Source organism: Lissotriton vulgaris, chromosome 2_1 (assembly GCF_964263255.1).
Source record: "Lissotriton vulgaris chromosome 2_1, aLisVul1.2, whole genome shotgun sequence".
Taxonomy (NCBI): Eukaryota; Metazoa; Chordata; class Amphibia; order Caudata; family Salamandridae; genus Lissotriton; species Lissotriton vulgaris.
This window is the reverse complement of record NC_141687.1, coordinates 152,585,385-152,601,185: the sequence shown is the minus strand read 5'-3', so window position 1 is coordinate 152,601,185 and position 15,801 is coordinate 152,585,385. Positions and strand designations below refer to the sequence as shown.

Here is a 15,801-nt window from a genome sequence, read left to right as displayed (position 1 = left end):
ACTATCATGGCCCTAAAATGCTTTATAAAAAAATTAGGAAAAAAAACCATAAAGGAGATTTTAACTGTTTACAATGCGACTTGTTTATCTGTAGTTACCTATGGTGCAGGATTGTGGGGTTACTCAAATATCAGCTCAATTCAAACCATGGAAAATAAGTTTTTATGCCACATTCTGTCCGTGCCCGAAAGTACTGCAACGATGATATGCCATGCTGAATTGGGAATACCTTATGTTACTGATACTATTAAAATTCAGCCAATCCTTCTTTGGCATAGGGTTTGGACAAATGATGAATGTGTTGTTAACCGGGCTATTTTAAAGGATATTTTAGCATTGGACAATATCAATGACTTTAAATGGATATGCTACGTCAGAAACTTTCTTGAAAAATTAAGTTGCCCCCAATACTTTGAGGATCCACAATCAATGGCATACATACCTAGAAGAGATTTGAAAAATCTGTGTATGTCGTACCTCAGGGAAAAAAGACATATAGAGGAGGTGAGAAAAAAGACTGTTTCTGCCCACCAGGACATTTTATGGGGAGAGAAATTGCAGCCATATTTATCATTGTATATGTCCAACCATGAACGCTTCCTTTTGACCCGGTTTAGATTTAATATTGTTTTTAGGACATTATCCTTCCCTGTGATGAATTGTTGGTCGAAGGATTTATGTCTTTGTCCATGTGATGATGTATCCCCACAATCCGATATACATATATTATTTTTCTGTAAATTTTATACTTTCTTCCGAAGGAAACTCATCATCCCTATCCTTAAAGATTTAAATGTATATAGATGTCGCCTAGCGTTTTTAGAGTGCCAGAAAATGGAAACTGTTTTTATGGTAGCCTCACTTGCTGAATTTTTAAAATCAGTTTTTAAGTGTCGTAAATCAATTCAAATGGATAAATTTTTTATATTGTACACATGAACTTAATTTTGGTGTTTTCTTTTTCTTTGTGATTTTAAAAATGTTTACTTGACCCCTTGTAAATTGTACCTTTCATGCTACTTTTATGGTTATTCTTCTTTTATAACCGAATAAAGTATTTTTGAATCTTGAAAGGTTGTAGTATGTTATTTTTTATAGCACACGACAACAATGAACTATGCTGATATTTCAGAATATATCACAATTAGGTAAGTACAAATATAACATTTATTTTTTAATTCTGAAGTGGGGTGGAAACAAATATGAATATGACGAAACACCAATGCACTAGGTGATGACATTTCAATACATTACACCGTAAAACTGGGTGTCAGTGCAAATGTAATGGTCATTTCAATTGAACATGTTTTGTCTCGAATGGCAGACAAATAACGACCGCAACATCACCACCCTGCTGGACAACCTCGGACTCAAGCAGCTGGTGACCACCCCCACCCACTACGCCGGCCACACGCTTGACCCCGTCTTCTCCTCCAGCAAGGACATCTCCTTCAGCCACGCCACCGGACTCCACTGGACGGACCACAGCTGCGTCCACTTCAGCTTCAAAAGGAACACGATCCACCAACACCAGCAACAGGCTCCACGCAGAAGCTGGAACAAGATCACAGCCGACCAGCTCCTCCGCTGCCATTTTGATAGTTGTTGTTGTCCTTCGTGGCCCGCCCCGCCTCCCAGCTGAGACGCCCTCGCCCCTCCCCCTCCACTATCCATATATGACAGTAGCTCCCGCGCGCAGCGTCCACGCGCAGCGTCCGCGCCCAACCCGCGCCGAAGGTGCGCCAAAGGTAAGCCCGTCTACGCCCGTCCGCGCCTGGACCGCGCCCAGCGCCAGACCCCCTGCCCCTCGCGCTGCCCAGCCCTCCCGAATTACCTACGATGCCGCCTCCCTCCTAGCCCTGAACCCCGGCCGCGCTCCCAACTGCGTCCAAGCCGCCCCTGGACAAACCCATGGACCTTTCTCCTGCGTCACCTGCAAATTCAGCGGCACTGTCAACATCTCCACTACGCCCACAACACAGATCCCCGACCCCAATCACCTTCAATGCATCCTTCTCAACACCCGATCCGTCCACAGACATGCCATTGACCTTTGGAACCTACTAGACACCATTTCTCCGGACATCGCCTTCCTGACAGAAACATGGATGAATGCTTCCTCCGCACCCGACATCACCATTGCCATCCCTGAAGACTATAAGATCACTCGCAAAGACCGCACCAGCCACACAGGAGGAGGAATCGCGATCGTCCATAAGAAATCAATCCGCATCTCAACCAGCTCTGACGCCAACCTCGCCAACTCCGAACACCTCCACTTCCAGATCCACATCGACCCCAAGACCACACTTAGAGGCACCCTCCTCTACAGACCACCAGGACCCCGCGCAAAATTCAGTGAAGACATCACAGACTTCATCACCCCGCACGCGCTCCCCTCCAAAGAATACATCCTTTTGGGAGACCTCAACTTTCACCTTGAAAAGTGCCACGACCGCAACACCACCACCCTCTTGGACAACCTCGCCAACCTCGGACTTAAACAACTAGTCACTTCCCCCACCCACATCGCAGGTCACACTCTCGACCCCATCTTCACCTCCAGCAATCATGTCTCCTTCAGCCACACTACGGAGCTCCTCTGGACTGACCACAGCTGTGTTCACTTCACCTACAACAAACCTAAACCCAACATCCACCTCCAACCTACCCTGCAAAGAAACTGGAACAAAATCACCACGGACCAAATCTCCGCATCGCTCCTTCAAAACACCCCAGCCCTCTCCTCTAACGCTAACAAAGCCGCCGCCAACCTCACCCTATGGTTATCCAACACCGCCGACACCTTAGCTCCACCGAAAAAACGTCAAAGTAATCCTGGCAGCAAGAAAGCCTCATGGTTCGACGATGATCTCAAGAAGTCCAAGAAACTCTGCCGCTCCCTTGAAAAGGCCTGGAAAAAAGACCCAACCACCTGCACTAAGGACGCCTTCAAAAGCGCCACCCGCACTCACCACCAACTGATCCGTAAAGCCAAGAAAACAGTATTCAAGGATCGACTTGACAACAACGCCCACAACAGCAAGGAACTGTTTAACATCGTCAAGGAATTTTCCAATCCCTCGGCCAATTCCAACGACATCACCCCCTCTCAAACCCTCTGCGACTCCCTAGCCTCTTTTTTCCACAACAAGATTGCAGACATCCACAACAGCTTTGACAACCAACCCGGAAACCAACCCACCCCACCATCTGCTGATCATCTTCCCCCCGTGAACACCCTTAACGCCTGGAACCGAATCTCCACTGAGGACACCATCCGCCTGATGAATTCCATCCACTCAGGATCCCCCACAGACCCATGCCCTCACCACATCTTCAACAAAGCAGACTCCGTCATTGCACCGCACCTCCGAGACGTCATCAACTGCTCCTTCAACTCCGCTACCTTCCCAGAAGACTGGAAACACGCCGAACTCACCGCCCTTCTGAAGAAACCAACAGCGGACCCCACCGAACTTAAAAATTACCGCCCCATCTCGCTTCTTCCATTCCCGGCCAAAGTCATCGAGAAAGCCGTCAACAACCAGCTCGCCACCTTCCTCGAAGCCAACAAATCCTTCGACCCCTCACAATCTGGCTTCCGAGCAAAACACAGCACTGAGACCGCCCTCATCGCAGCAACCGACGACATTCGAACTCTACTGGACAATGGAGACACAGTCGCCCTCATCCTCCTCGACCTATCTGCTGCATTCGATACAGTCTGCCACAACACCCTTCTTCAGCGCCTCAATAACACCGGAATCCAAGGAAAGGCACTTGAATGGATCACCTCGTTCCTCACCGGAAGAACCCAGAGAGTCCGCCTTCCTCCATTCAAGTCCGAAGCCTCTGAAGTCATCTGCGGCGTACCTCAAGGATCCTCACTCAGTCCCACCCTCTTCAACGCATACATGAGCCCCCTCGCGGCCATCGCACGCCAACACAACCTCAACATCATCTCTTACGCGGACGACACTCAATTGATCCTTTCTCTCACCAATGACCCCAGCACCGCCAAAACTAACCTACACGAAGGAATGAAAGAAGTCGCCGAATGGATGAAACAAAGCCGTCTGAAACTGAACTCAGACAAAACAGAAGTCCTCATCTTAGGCACATCCCCCTCTGCTTGGGACGACTCCTGGTGGCCGGAAGCCCTCGGAAAAGCACCCATCCCAACAGACCACGCACGGAACCTAGGTGTCATCCTGGATTCTTCACTCTCAATGAACAGACAAGTCAGCGCCGTATCCTCTTCCTGCTTCAACATTCTTCGCATGCTCAGAAAAACATTTCGCTGGATCCCCTCCGAAACAAGGAAAACAGTCACCCATGCTCTGGTCACGAGCCGACTGGACTACGGAAACACCCTCTACGCAGGTACCACCGCTAAACTCCAGAAGAAACTCCAACGAATCCAAAACGCCTCAGCCAGACTCATATTAGACATCCCACGAAACGAACACATCTCTGGTCACCTTAAAGACCTCCACTGGCTACCCGTCAATAAGAGAATCACCTTCCGACTGCTTACCCACGCACACAAATCACTCGACGACATCGGACCAGATTGCCTCAACTCTCGACTGTCCTTCTACACCCCCTCCCGCCAACTACGTTCTTCCAGCCAAGCCCTCGCCACTATACCTCGCATCAACAAGACCACCATGGGAGGCAGATCCTTTTCATACCCGGCTGCTAAAACCTGGAACTCACTCCCCGCTTACCTTCGCCTCACCCAGAACCACCTAGAGTTCAGAAAGCAGCTTAAAACGTGGATATTTGACAAATAACCCCCCTCCCCTTCATAAGCGCCTTGAAACCCTCTGGGTATGTAGTGCGCTATACAAATTTGTTTGACTTGACTTGACTCAGCGAACCCCAACCATGCCGCCATCAACCTCTCGAGGTGGATCAACAACTGCGCAGACGACCTCGCCCCACTGAGGACCCCCCCCAGCAGACCCGGCAGCAAGAAAGCTTCCTGGTTCACCGACGAACTCAAGAGCTCCAAGAAGTACTGCCGAGCCCTCGAGAAAGCCAGGTGCAGAGACCAGACACCAGACAACATGACCACCCTCAAGCTCGCCACTCGAAAACACCACCACATGATCCACAACACCAAGAAAACAGCATTCAAGGAACGAATGGACAACAACGCCCACAACAGCAGGGAACTCTTCAACATCGTCAAAGAGCTCTCCAACCCCAGCGCCGGAAACAACGACATCACCCCATCGCAAGACCTCTGCAACTCACTCGCATCGTACTTCCACAACAAGATCGCAGACATACACAATAGCTTCAGCACACAGCCAACGCACCCCACGACTGCACCAGCGCTCCCCACCACCACCCTCCGCGCAAGGACCCCGATCAACACCGAAGAGACCATACGCACAATGAACTCCATCCACTCCGGATCCCCAACCGACCCCTGCCCTCATCACGTCTTCAACAAGGCCGACTCAGTCATCTCACCCCATCTCCGAGACATCATCAACGCCTCCTTCGACACCGCAACCTTCCCGGAGAGCTGGAAGCATGCCGAACTTAGCGCCCTCCTAAAGAAACCATCAGCCGACCTCACCGACCTCAAGAACTACCGCCCCATCTCGCTGCTCCCGTTTCCTGCCAAAGTCATCGAGAAGACTGTCAACAGACAGCTGGCCGCTTTCCTCGAGACGAATGGATCCGTCGACCCCTCGCAGTCCGGCTTCCGGGCGAACCACAGTACCGAGACCGCGCTCATCGCAGCCACTGACGACATCCGAGCCCTGCTCGACAACGGCGAAACAGCGGCCCTCATCCTCCTGAACCTCTCCGCGGCACTCGACACTGTCTGCCACCGCACCCTATTGCAACGCCTCAGCAACGTCGGAATCCAAGAGAAGGCGCTGGAATGGATCGTCTCCTTCCTCGCCGGAAGGACACAGAGAGTCCGCCTCCCCCCGTTCAGATCAGAAACCACCGAAGTCATCTGCGGTGTACCACAAGGATCTTCACTCAGCCCCACGCTGTTCAATATCTACATGAGACCCCTTACGGCCATCGCACGCCTACACAACCTCAACACCATCTCCTACGCCGACGACACCCAGTTCATCCTCTCCCTCACCAACGACCCCGCCACCGCCTGAACCAACCTTCACGAAGGGACGAAAGACGTAGCCAAGTGGATGAGGAACAGCCGCCTTAGACTGAATTCGGATAAGACGGAAGTCCTCATCCTGGGATTGTCGCCATCCGCCTGGGATGACTCCTGGTGGCCCCCTGCCCTGGGCAGCGCACCCAAACCAACGGACCACACACGCAACCTGGGCTTCATCCTGGACTCCTCCCTCTCCATGACCAGACAAGTCAACGCCGCCTCCTCGTCATGCTTCAACATCCTACGCATGCTACGGAAGATCTTCCGCTGGATCCCCACCGCCGACTGGACTACGGCACTCCCTCTACGCCGGAACCACTGCCAAACTCCAGAAAAGACTTCAGCGGGTTCAGAACGCCTCAGCACGACTCATCCTGGACATCCCCCGACACAGCCACATCTCCGCACACCTAAGAAACCTGCACTGGCTCCCCGTCAACAAAAGAATCACATTCCGACTCCTCACCCACGAACACAAAACTCTCCACAACCAAGGACCAAGATACCTCAACGACCGCCTCAACTTCTACACTCCCACCAGCCAGCTTAGATTGACCAGCCGCGCCCTCGCCGCCGTCCCCCGCATCCGAAGAGCCACAACGGAAGGAAGATCCTTCTCCTACCTGGCCGCCAAGACGTGGAAATCCCTCCCCACCCACCTGCGCCTGACCCAAGACCACCTCGCCTTCAGGAAGCAACTCAAGACCTGGCTGTTCGAGCAGTAGCAGGCCCCCCGTCCACAAGCGACTTGAGACCCTCCTGGTGAGTAGCGCGCTATACAAATGCTTTGATTGATTGATTGTGCTACAGTACCATGCATACTCCACACTACATCACTAACTTTCCACCACTCCACTCCACAACATTTTAACCCACTCCATTTTACGACATGCCACTCCAATCTATATTCCACCACTTTAACACATTCTATTACACTTCACAACACTCAACCAACACAAATCCACTCCAATCTACCACAATGTATCCCACTCCACGTCAGTGTAACCCAATCCACTCTACTCCACTCCACTCAATTCTACCCATTTCTATCCCACTCCGCTCTGACGAACCTACCCCACTCTACCCATTTCTACCCATTTCTACCCCAATCTGACCAATCTACCTCACTCTGACCAAATTACCCTACTCCAAACCAATCTAGTCCATTCTAAACTAATCCACCCTACTCCAGTTTATGCTACCTTAATCTAGCTCACTCCAATCTACCCCACTCAACTTCAATCTAACCCAATCTAACACACTCCACCCCAATCTACCTCACTCCACTCTAATACAATCAATCCCAATCTAACCCTTTAGACCCCAATACTCTGCACTACATCCAAACCTAAACACCAACCACATTTAGCTGAACCTCAACAAGACTGAACCTTTACTCCTCTCCTCTAAAAGCAATCTACTACTGAGAGAGGCGGCGGTCCTGTTTATAGCAAAACCCGGGAAGGACGAAAGACCGTGCGGGACTTACAGTTCTTTATCGCTTTTAAATGCTGATGCTAAGCTTTTTACAGGGCTCTTGGCAACCCGCCTTGCCCCAAACATGCCTGGATTGGATGACCCAGACCAATCTGGATTTATCCCAAGTAGACAGTGCTCAGACAATACCAAGCACACTCTACATCTTATACATAAGTCGGCCCGCTCCCAGATGGAGGCGATGCTCCTGTCAATAGACATGGAGAAGGCCTTCGACCGCGTTTATTGCCTCTATTTGGAAGCTGCGCTGACACGGTACAGCTTTGCGAATTGATTTAGAGCATGGGTACTGAGCGAGTATGGGTGGGGTAGGGGGGGGGGGGGCAAGGGCCACCGTCAGAGTGAATGGCAGGAGCTCGGGGAGCTTTCCCATCGAGCACGGCACACAGCAGTCCTGTCCCATGTCAACCACTTTTATTTGCGCTCTATACAGAGCCATTCGTGCAGCGAGTGCGAGATGACCCACTTATCACTGGCATGAGATTTGTGGGAGAGGAACACCTAATTACATCTACACACCAATATACCTCATCTACCCATCTTCACTCCAATATACCTCATCTACCCAACTTCACCCCAATATACCTCATCTACCTCACTCTACCTCAAACTACCCAATCTAATCAGTCTAACCCACTCCACCCCCGTCTACCCCACTCCACCCCCAGTTTACCCCACTCCAATACAATCTACCCTACTCCAATACAATTTACCCCAGTCTATCGCATCTACCCCACTCAACCCCACTCCCCTCGGTCTACACCACTCCACCCCATCACCTCACCCCAATACTATCTACCCCAATTTTTCCCACTCCACTCCAATACAATTTACCCTACTCCACTCCAATACATTCTACCCCACTCCAATGAAATCTACCCCACCTAACCTTACTCTACCCCATTAAGTCTACCCCACAGCAATCTACCCCAGCCCACAGCAACCTACCCTACCCCACTTCAATCAACCTCAATCTACCCCAATATACCCCATTCCACCACAATCTACCCCACCCCAATCTACTCCATCTACCCGTCACCACAATCTACCGCACTCCAATACAATTTACCCCAATCCAACACACTCCACCGAAATGAAGTCTTCTCCACTCCACTTTTTCCCACTACAATCGACACTACTCCACTACAATCTACCCCACTCCACTCAACCCCAATCCACTCCATCCAATCAACCCCACTACATTTCACTCCAGTCTACAGCACTCCACTTGAATCTAAACCCTCCGCCCCAATTTAACCCTTCCACCCCACCTAACCCTACCCCACTTGTTAGCCCGACTCCCCTCCACCCTGCCAGACTCCACTCGCCCTACTCTACCCCTATATAACCAATCTCCACAAACTTCCATATACCCCACCTACCACTATATACACCACTACCCCTAAATAACCCACCTCCATCTACCCCTATATACCCCACCTCCATTTACCCCTATATACCCCACCTCCATCTACCCCTATATACACCACCTCCATCCATTCCTATATACCCCACCTCCTTCTACCCCTAAATACCCCACCTACTTCTACGCCATATACCCCACCTCCATCTACCCCATAAACCCCACCTCCTTGTACCCCATAAACCCCACCTCCATCCACCCCATAAACCCCCACCTCCATCTACCTCTATATTCCCACCTCCATCTACCCATATATACCTCTCTCCAATCTACACCACTCCACCCTAATGTACCCCACTCCACTCTACCCCAATCTATCCATTCCAGCCCAATCTACCCTTCTCCATTTGGCCCCAATCTACCCCACTCAATCTACCACAAGATATCTCACGCCAATCTACCACAATCTAAACCACTCCACCCAACCTAACCTACTCCCTTCATATAGTCTACCGCACTTCAACCCACCCAACATAACCCCACTCCATCCAACCTACCCCACTCTGCTCCACTACAATCTACCCCAAACTACCCCATTTCAGTCTACCTCACTCTCTACCCCAATCTACTCAACTACAATCCACCTTACTCTACCCCAATCTACTCCACTACAATCCACCTTACTCTACCCCAATCTACTCCACTACAATCCACCTTACTCTACCCCAATCTACTCAACTACAATCCACCTTACTCTAGCCCAATCCACCTTACTCTACCCCAATCTACTCAACTACAATCCACCTTACTCTACCCCAATCTACTCAACTACAATCCACCTTACTCTAGCCCAATCCATCTTACTCTAGCCCAATCCATCTTACTCTAGCCCAATCCACTCTAGCCCAATCCACTCTAGCCCAATCCACTCTAGCCCAATCCACTCTAGCCCAATCCACTCTAGCCCAATCCACTCTAGCCCAATCCACTCTAGCCCAATCCACTCTAGCCCAATCCACTCTAGCCCAATCCACTCTAGCCCAATCCACTCTAACCTTTAGCCATGCTTAACGGCAGCTACACTGATGTACAACATGGCTAAAACGCATTGCCAAAGTCAATAGCTCTCGCATAGGCGTGGCCTACTGTCTTTCCCAATTCTCATTAGTAATGAACTTATTTGGCTACTGAAAGGTGAGGACAGACAGACAGATCTGAATCCAATCATAGTTCAACAATAAATCCAGTAAGGCAAAGAGACATTCTCTACCGTCAGACTTTGAATCAACAAGCAAAATCAATTCAAAGTGAAGAGGAGAAAGAAAGGACCAGGTTGAGTCACAAAACTGCAGATAGCTCATATGAGACCTTTTCAAACCTTGAGGGTAATGTAGAAGTTGAAACAGTTGAACACCGTACAATCAGCAATACAGCAGACAGCAATCCCACTGCTCTGCAGAACACATTAAAGTTATATTACAGCCAGGACTTTCTAATTATCAACCACTCCAGTCTCATAACACGTGTTGTGGTCAAAATTCATTGGGTTTGTGAGGTAGAATTTGAACCAAACAGAAGTGTTCAAACAAGTGCTGCACCCAAACTGAGATGTAGGGGAAAATTACTCCACTGTATTAAAATGAGCAAAGAAAAACATTTACAGAGCACTATGACAAATATGCTATGACAAAAATGCTGGCCACCATTTTGGGTAACTAAGCTGGCCCTCAGAAAAGGAGGGATTTCTAGGCCTATGAGGAACCATGGGGTCAAGGAGCACCTAACCCCCCAGGTCAACACCTAAAAAGTCCAGTGGACATAAAAAAATGAAAGGATTGAGGGGCAGAAAGGGGACAAAAATAAATAAATAAAGGAGGGACCACCCAAAGGGCTGACAGGTCTAACACTGGCTTTTTATTACGCATCCAAAGGCACTCTGTACCCGACCATAACACTACACTCATATTTCCAGTTTCATCTAAAAATGGTGATAGGTCATACTTACACAGTAAAAACTGGACAGAGCTCCCTGGCCATCATATATACAACCCATGTCCAAAGCAATATATATGGAAAAGCAGGGCCATATCACCAGTATGGCACTCACTACACCAACATATACCTTAAAAACACAGATAATATTAGTATAAACATAGCACTCCCACACACAACACTGCATCATAAGACACCAACCATGCGTATAATGCTTATGTAGAAAGAAATGTACACTGGTCGACCAAAGAGCGGATCGTCTTCAATTAACAGAAAAACAAAAAGCGCTTTTGCACAGTTACCTATGTACCTAAAAAGCCACAAAGATCTTCTTGTATCAAAACTACTTTACTTTCAAAGTAACCCCCACAAACCTTGTCTTTACTAACACAAACTTTCACCCCAACAAAATCCTGATACAATCAAACAGTCTGCTTGAGGGCCATCCCAGATTCTCACAAAATCTTCCTACGATGCCATAACAATTGTGTATGGAAATGTTCAAATGTGAATAACGTTTCAACATGTTCTAGTTAGCAAAATATAATATTCTGCTTACCGTGTTATATCCATCACTTGGTGCTCCTCCTTCTTCACATTACTGCTTTCAATGATGGCAATTAATCGGGCAACAATCCATTTTCTCAAACGAAACACGCAATGTTCACGCCTTTGAACAGGTATAGAAGTTAAATTACACATCAACAAGATGTTAAAGAGTTTTATGAACACAATCAATATGTTTGGACTCATTTTCCTGATGGATGTTTGGTTTCTTGAAAAGTAAGCAAATAGTTGGGGTTGAATAGGCCACTATAGCTAATAATAGAGCAGTCATCAAAAACATAGAAGGCTAAAGAACTGCAGAGCTCCAACAACAGGCATTAGAAAGCTAAGAACAAGGAATATATCCAAAAAGTATCACTAGCCACCACCTTAAATTGGGACGGGTCAGAAAACTGAAAGCTACAAATATAAGCCTACACGTGGCTGTTCTAATGACACCATTACAATGAAAATACAAACTGTTGATTTGCTAGCCTAATTCCTACCTTGTTTTGAACTTACCATATACAAATTCTCTACACACTTATCACTGACCCCTGACAAGACAATGCTACCCCCACCACACTGCCTTTCCTTATTTTATTTTTTAAATATTTTTATTTCTGCAGCTGATCGTTAACGATTGCAGTTTTAAATCATTACATCAGCCACATAGTATGCACCTTATATCCATATAACCATACAAAATATCAGACATTGCAGTGCTTTTCTTTTTGTTCCCTTTGATTACGACAACTCCCCCCTCCCGCTAACTTCCCCGGCACTTTTACAGTCTTATCCATATCCACTGTGCACTGTGTTTGCATTATTTAGAATTACATCATTCAGTGTGATTCTTGCCATTTCCGTTCCTACTCCTTTTACTAATCATCTCTGCGTTATTTCCTCTTGCACCTGTTCATGTGTTCCCAGCTGCCACTGGGGGAACAACGAGGGAGGGGGAAGGGTGGAGAAAAGGGGGGAGGAGGGGGAGAGAGGGGGGAGGGAGAGACAAACTAGGAAGAGTTACCGGAGGGGGGGAAAGTGGGGTTACCCCCTTTTCCTCTAACGGTGGTCCTCATCCCCGGCTTCATCAGCCACCGATTGACTCAGTTCAGTGTCAGTACATGCTTCAAAGGTCAAAATCATTGCATTCCACTCCATTGAGATAGGAGTTTTTCGGAGGCCTCTTCGCTCCTCCCCATGCCCTCTGCCTTCCCCCAGCGTAATACCTCCCCATGCCAAACCTCAGGGTCCGGTGGCCTAGCTGACTTCCACCGCATGGTGATCGTTCTCTTTGCCAGTAGAAGGGCCATGTCAGCAAAGCGCGTAGCTACGCGCTTTCTTTTCGATAGGGCCCAACCCCAATACGCTATATACCATAGAGGTGTGTGGTCTGGCTGGTGCTACCTTTGTCAGTGCCTCGTGCCTATTTTTGGGCAGTTCCATAACATGTGTATTAGTCCTGCGTCGTCAGCCCTGCAGCGGGGGGCATGTGTCTGCGGCATCGGGCAACATGGCGTGTATTCGGTGTGGGGTGAGGTATGCTCTATGCACGACCATTAACTGAATACATTTGAATTTAGGCTTCCTTGAAACCTTTTTGGGGAATTTCAATATTCTCTCCCATTCTTTGTCCCTAAGTTCCCTGCCTATATCTCTCTCCCATCGTTCACGAGTGGGTTGGAGTGAAATTGCCTTTCCAGTTCTGATGCCATTTGTTATCCATTTCCTCAAGTGGCTGCCCGTCCCCATTAAATATTGCATAGTAAGTAGCGGGTTCGTGGGTGGCTTTGCAACAGTTGGTGCCCAAGTCATAGTAATGTAGTGCTTGACCCTAGGGTACAATAGAAATAACCTCCCATGAGTCTGGTGTGTTCTGTTAAAGTCCGCATATGACATAATACTCCCATCTACAAACAGGTCTCCTATCTGCAGGACGCCTGCGGCATGCCATGTAGTGAGTTCGCGTTCTGATAGCGTACCTGTTCCAAGGGGAAGCCCTAATAGGGGTATTGTGGGCGCATAGGAGGTCACCGCATCCGTATACTTTATCGCTTTTCTCCAGCAACTAATGGCAAGCCTGAGCAAGTGTGGTGCTGAACTGGGAACCTTAATCTTCGGTAACAGTAGTTTGTGTATGGCGCCATTTTCTCTGTCAGTTTCGGTCATGTTTAGCTCGTGAAGGTTGCGGCCTGCCAGCCAGTAGGCTAGCCATTGCAGTTGGCAAGCGTACCCATACGCAGTCATATCCGGGACCCCCATACCACCCTGAGCAGTCGGCAACTGCAGTTTGGCGAGGCTAATGCGCCGTCTGCCCGATCCCCAGACCAGTTCCGTCAGTATGGTGTGCAACGTTTTGAAGGTGCCTTGTTGGGACCAGAAGCGGCAAATTCGTAAAGAAATATATGAAACGGGGCAGCACTAACATTTTAGAGATTGCCACTCTTCTGGACACTGACAGTGGTAGTGTGTTCCAAAACTATACTTGTGTCTTGAGGGCGCTAATCGCTCTCCCCAAGTTACCGTCTAGCATGTGCTGTGTCTCTGTGAACTTGAATCCCTAGGTATTTAAAGGTCTTTGTTGCCATCTGGAACTGATATGGGGGGGAACAGTAGCTGCGCGTTCTCTGTAGTGGCAGCAAAACAATATCCATACGATTTAGCGTCATTTATCGCAAGTCCCGATATTGCCTGAAAGTCCTCAAATATCTCCAGTATAGGTTCAAGGCAGCCCCTCATGTCCTTAAGGTATAATATTATGTCGTCGGCATAAGCTGACACTACATGCGTCACTGTGTTTCTCTTTATCCCTCTCTGAGTGACGAAAGTCCGGAGTTTATGTAGAAGAGGTTCTTGAGCTAATATAAACAGTATGGGCGATAGTGGGCAACCCTGCCTAGTACCTTTTGCTATACTCAATGGTCCGGAAATACATTTATTAGTGCATACTCGGGCTATTGGATGCGTGTATAATAGAGCTACCCATGCTATAAACTCGGGCAGTATTCCGAATTTACTGAACGTTGCAAACATATAGTCCCACCTTAGGGAATCAAACGCCTGCTTCAGGTCTAAAGATATACATACCTCTGCACTGTTCTTTGCTTCCTCGTGTAACATTATCTGACTGAGCCTCCTTAGGTTCATCGCTGTACTCCGACCGTGTACGAAACTGCATTGGTCTGAGTGTATCAATTTTGGAATATATTGGGCTAACCGTGTCGCCAAGATCTTGCTAAGGATCTTGTAGTCTGTGTTCAGTAGCGATAGCGGTCTGTAGTTTGCTAACTGTAGTCCGCCCCTACCGGGTTTTAGAAGGGAAATTATCAGCGCCTGCAGAGTCGTAGGCGGCAGTACTTTGGACTCTAGCGACTCCCGATATAATGCATGCAATTGTGGTGCAAGCAGGTCGATATAAGGCCCATAGAACTCAGCCGGTAAGCCGTCAGTCCCGGGTGTTTTGTTCTGCGGTAGAGCTCAAATCGCTTGCCTTATTTCTGCAATCGTGATTGTTTATTTATTTTATTTTATTTTAATTTCTTGTATCGCGCTGGAATCAATCCCATAAGGGTATCTCCGCGCTTTGCCAGCCAGAAAATTGTCGTAGTCTTCAAGGTGCATTAAAGGGACTGAAATGCTTCCTGAAAGAGGAGTGTTTTCAGGGCCTTTCTGAAGGCCAGATGATTGATGTTCATCCTCATTTCTGTGGGAAGTGTATTCCATAAGGCAGGACCAACCGATGAAAATGCTCTGTCTCCCTGCCTAGCTCTTTTTGTTGCAGGGGGTTTCAGGAGAGCTTGGTTGCTTGAACGAAGTGAACGACAGGGTTGGTACAGTTCAATAGATTGGGAGAGATATTTAGGACTGTCCCCATATAAGCATTTGTGGACCGTGCAGCATATTTTGAAACTGATGCGCTGCCGTATCGGGAGCCAATGTAGCTCCACCAACAAAGGCTTAGAAGGAGTCCTAGCCGGCGCACCCATGACCAGCCTAGCCGCCGTATTCTGGACCACCTGCAAACGACCTACTGCATCAGCGTTTGCTAGCGTCAGCAGGCCGTTGCAGTAGTCTAGGCGGCTAGTAACCAGAGCCTGCACGAGTGTCTTCCTGTAAGTGTCAGGAAGATATGGAAATACTCGTCTTAGGAGGCCGATGGTGTAAAAGCATAGTCCTGCAATGTGATTGGTATGCTCCTTGAGGGTCAATTTTTGGTCAATCTTAACCCCTAGATTTTTAACAT

The 15,801-nt window shown here is 48.5% G+C and overlaps 1 protein-coding gene across 1 annotated transcript in view; it reads right to left on the bottom strand.

Annotated features, from left to right (window-relative positions):
• The window catches only part of MYBBP1A (MYB binding protein 1a), a 517,888-nt gene that overhangs the window by 376,528 nt on the left and 125,559 nt on the right, over positions 1 to 15,801 (bottom strand). The window contains exon 10 of the mRNA XM_086954610.1: positions 11,569 to 11,679. Coding sequence (XP_086810736.1) covers positions 11,569 to 11,679 — 111 coding nt within the window. The remainder of the gene's footprint in view (positions 1 to 11,568; positions 11,680 to 15,801) is intronic.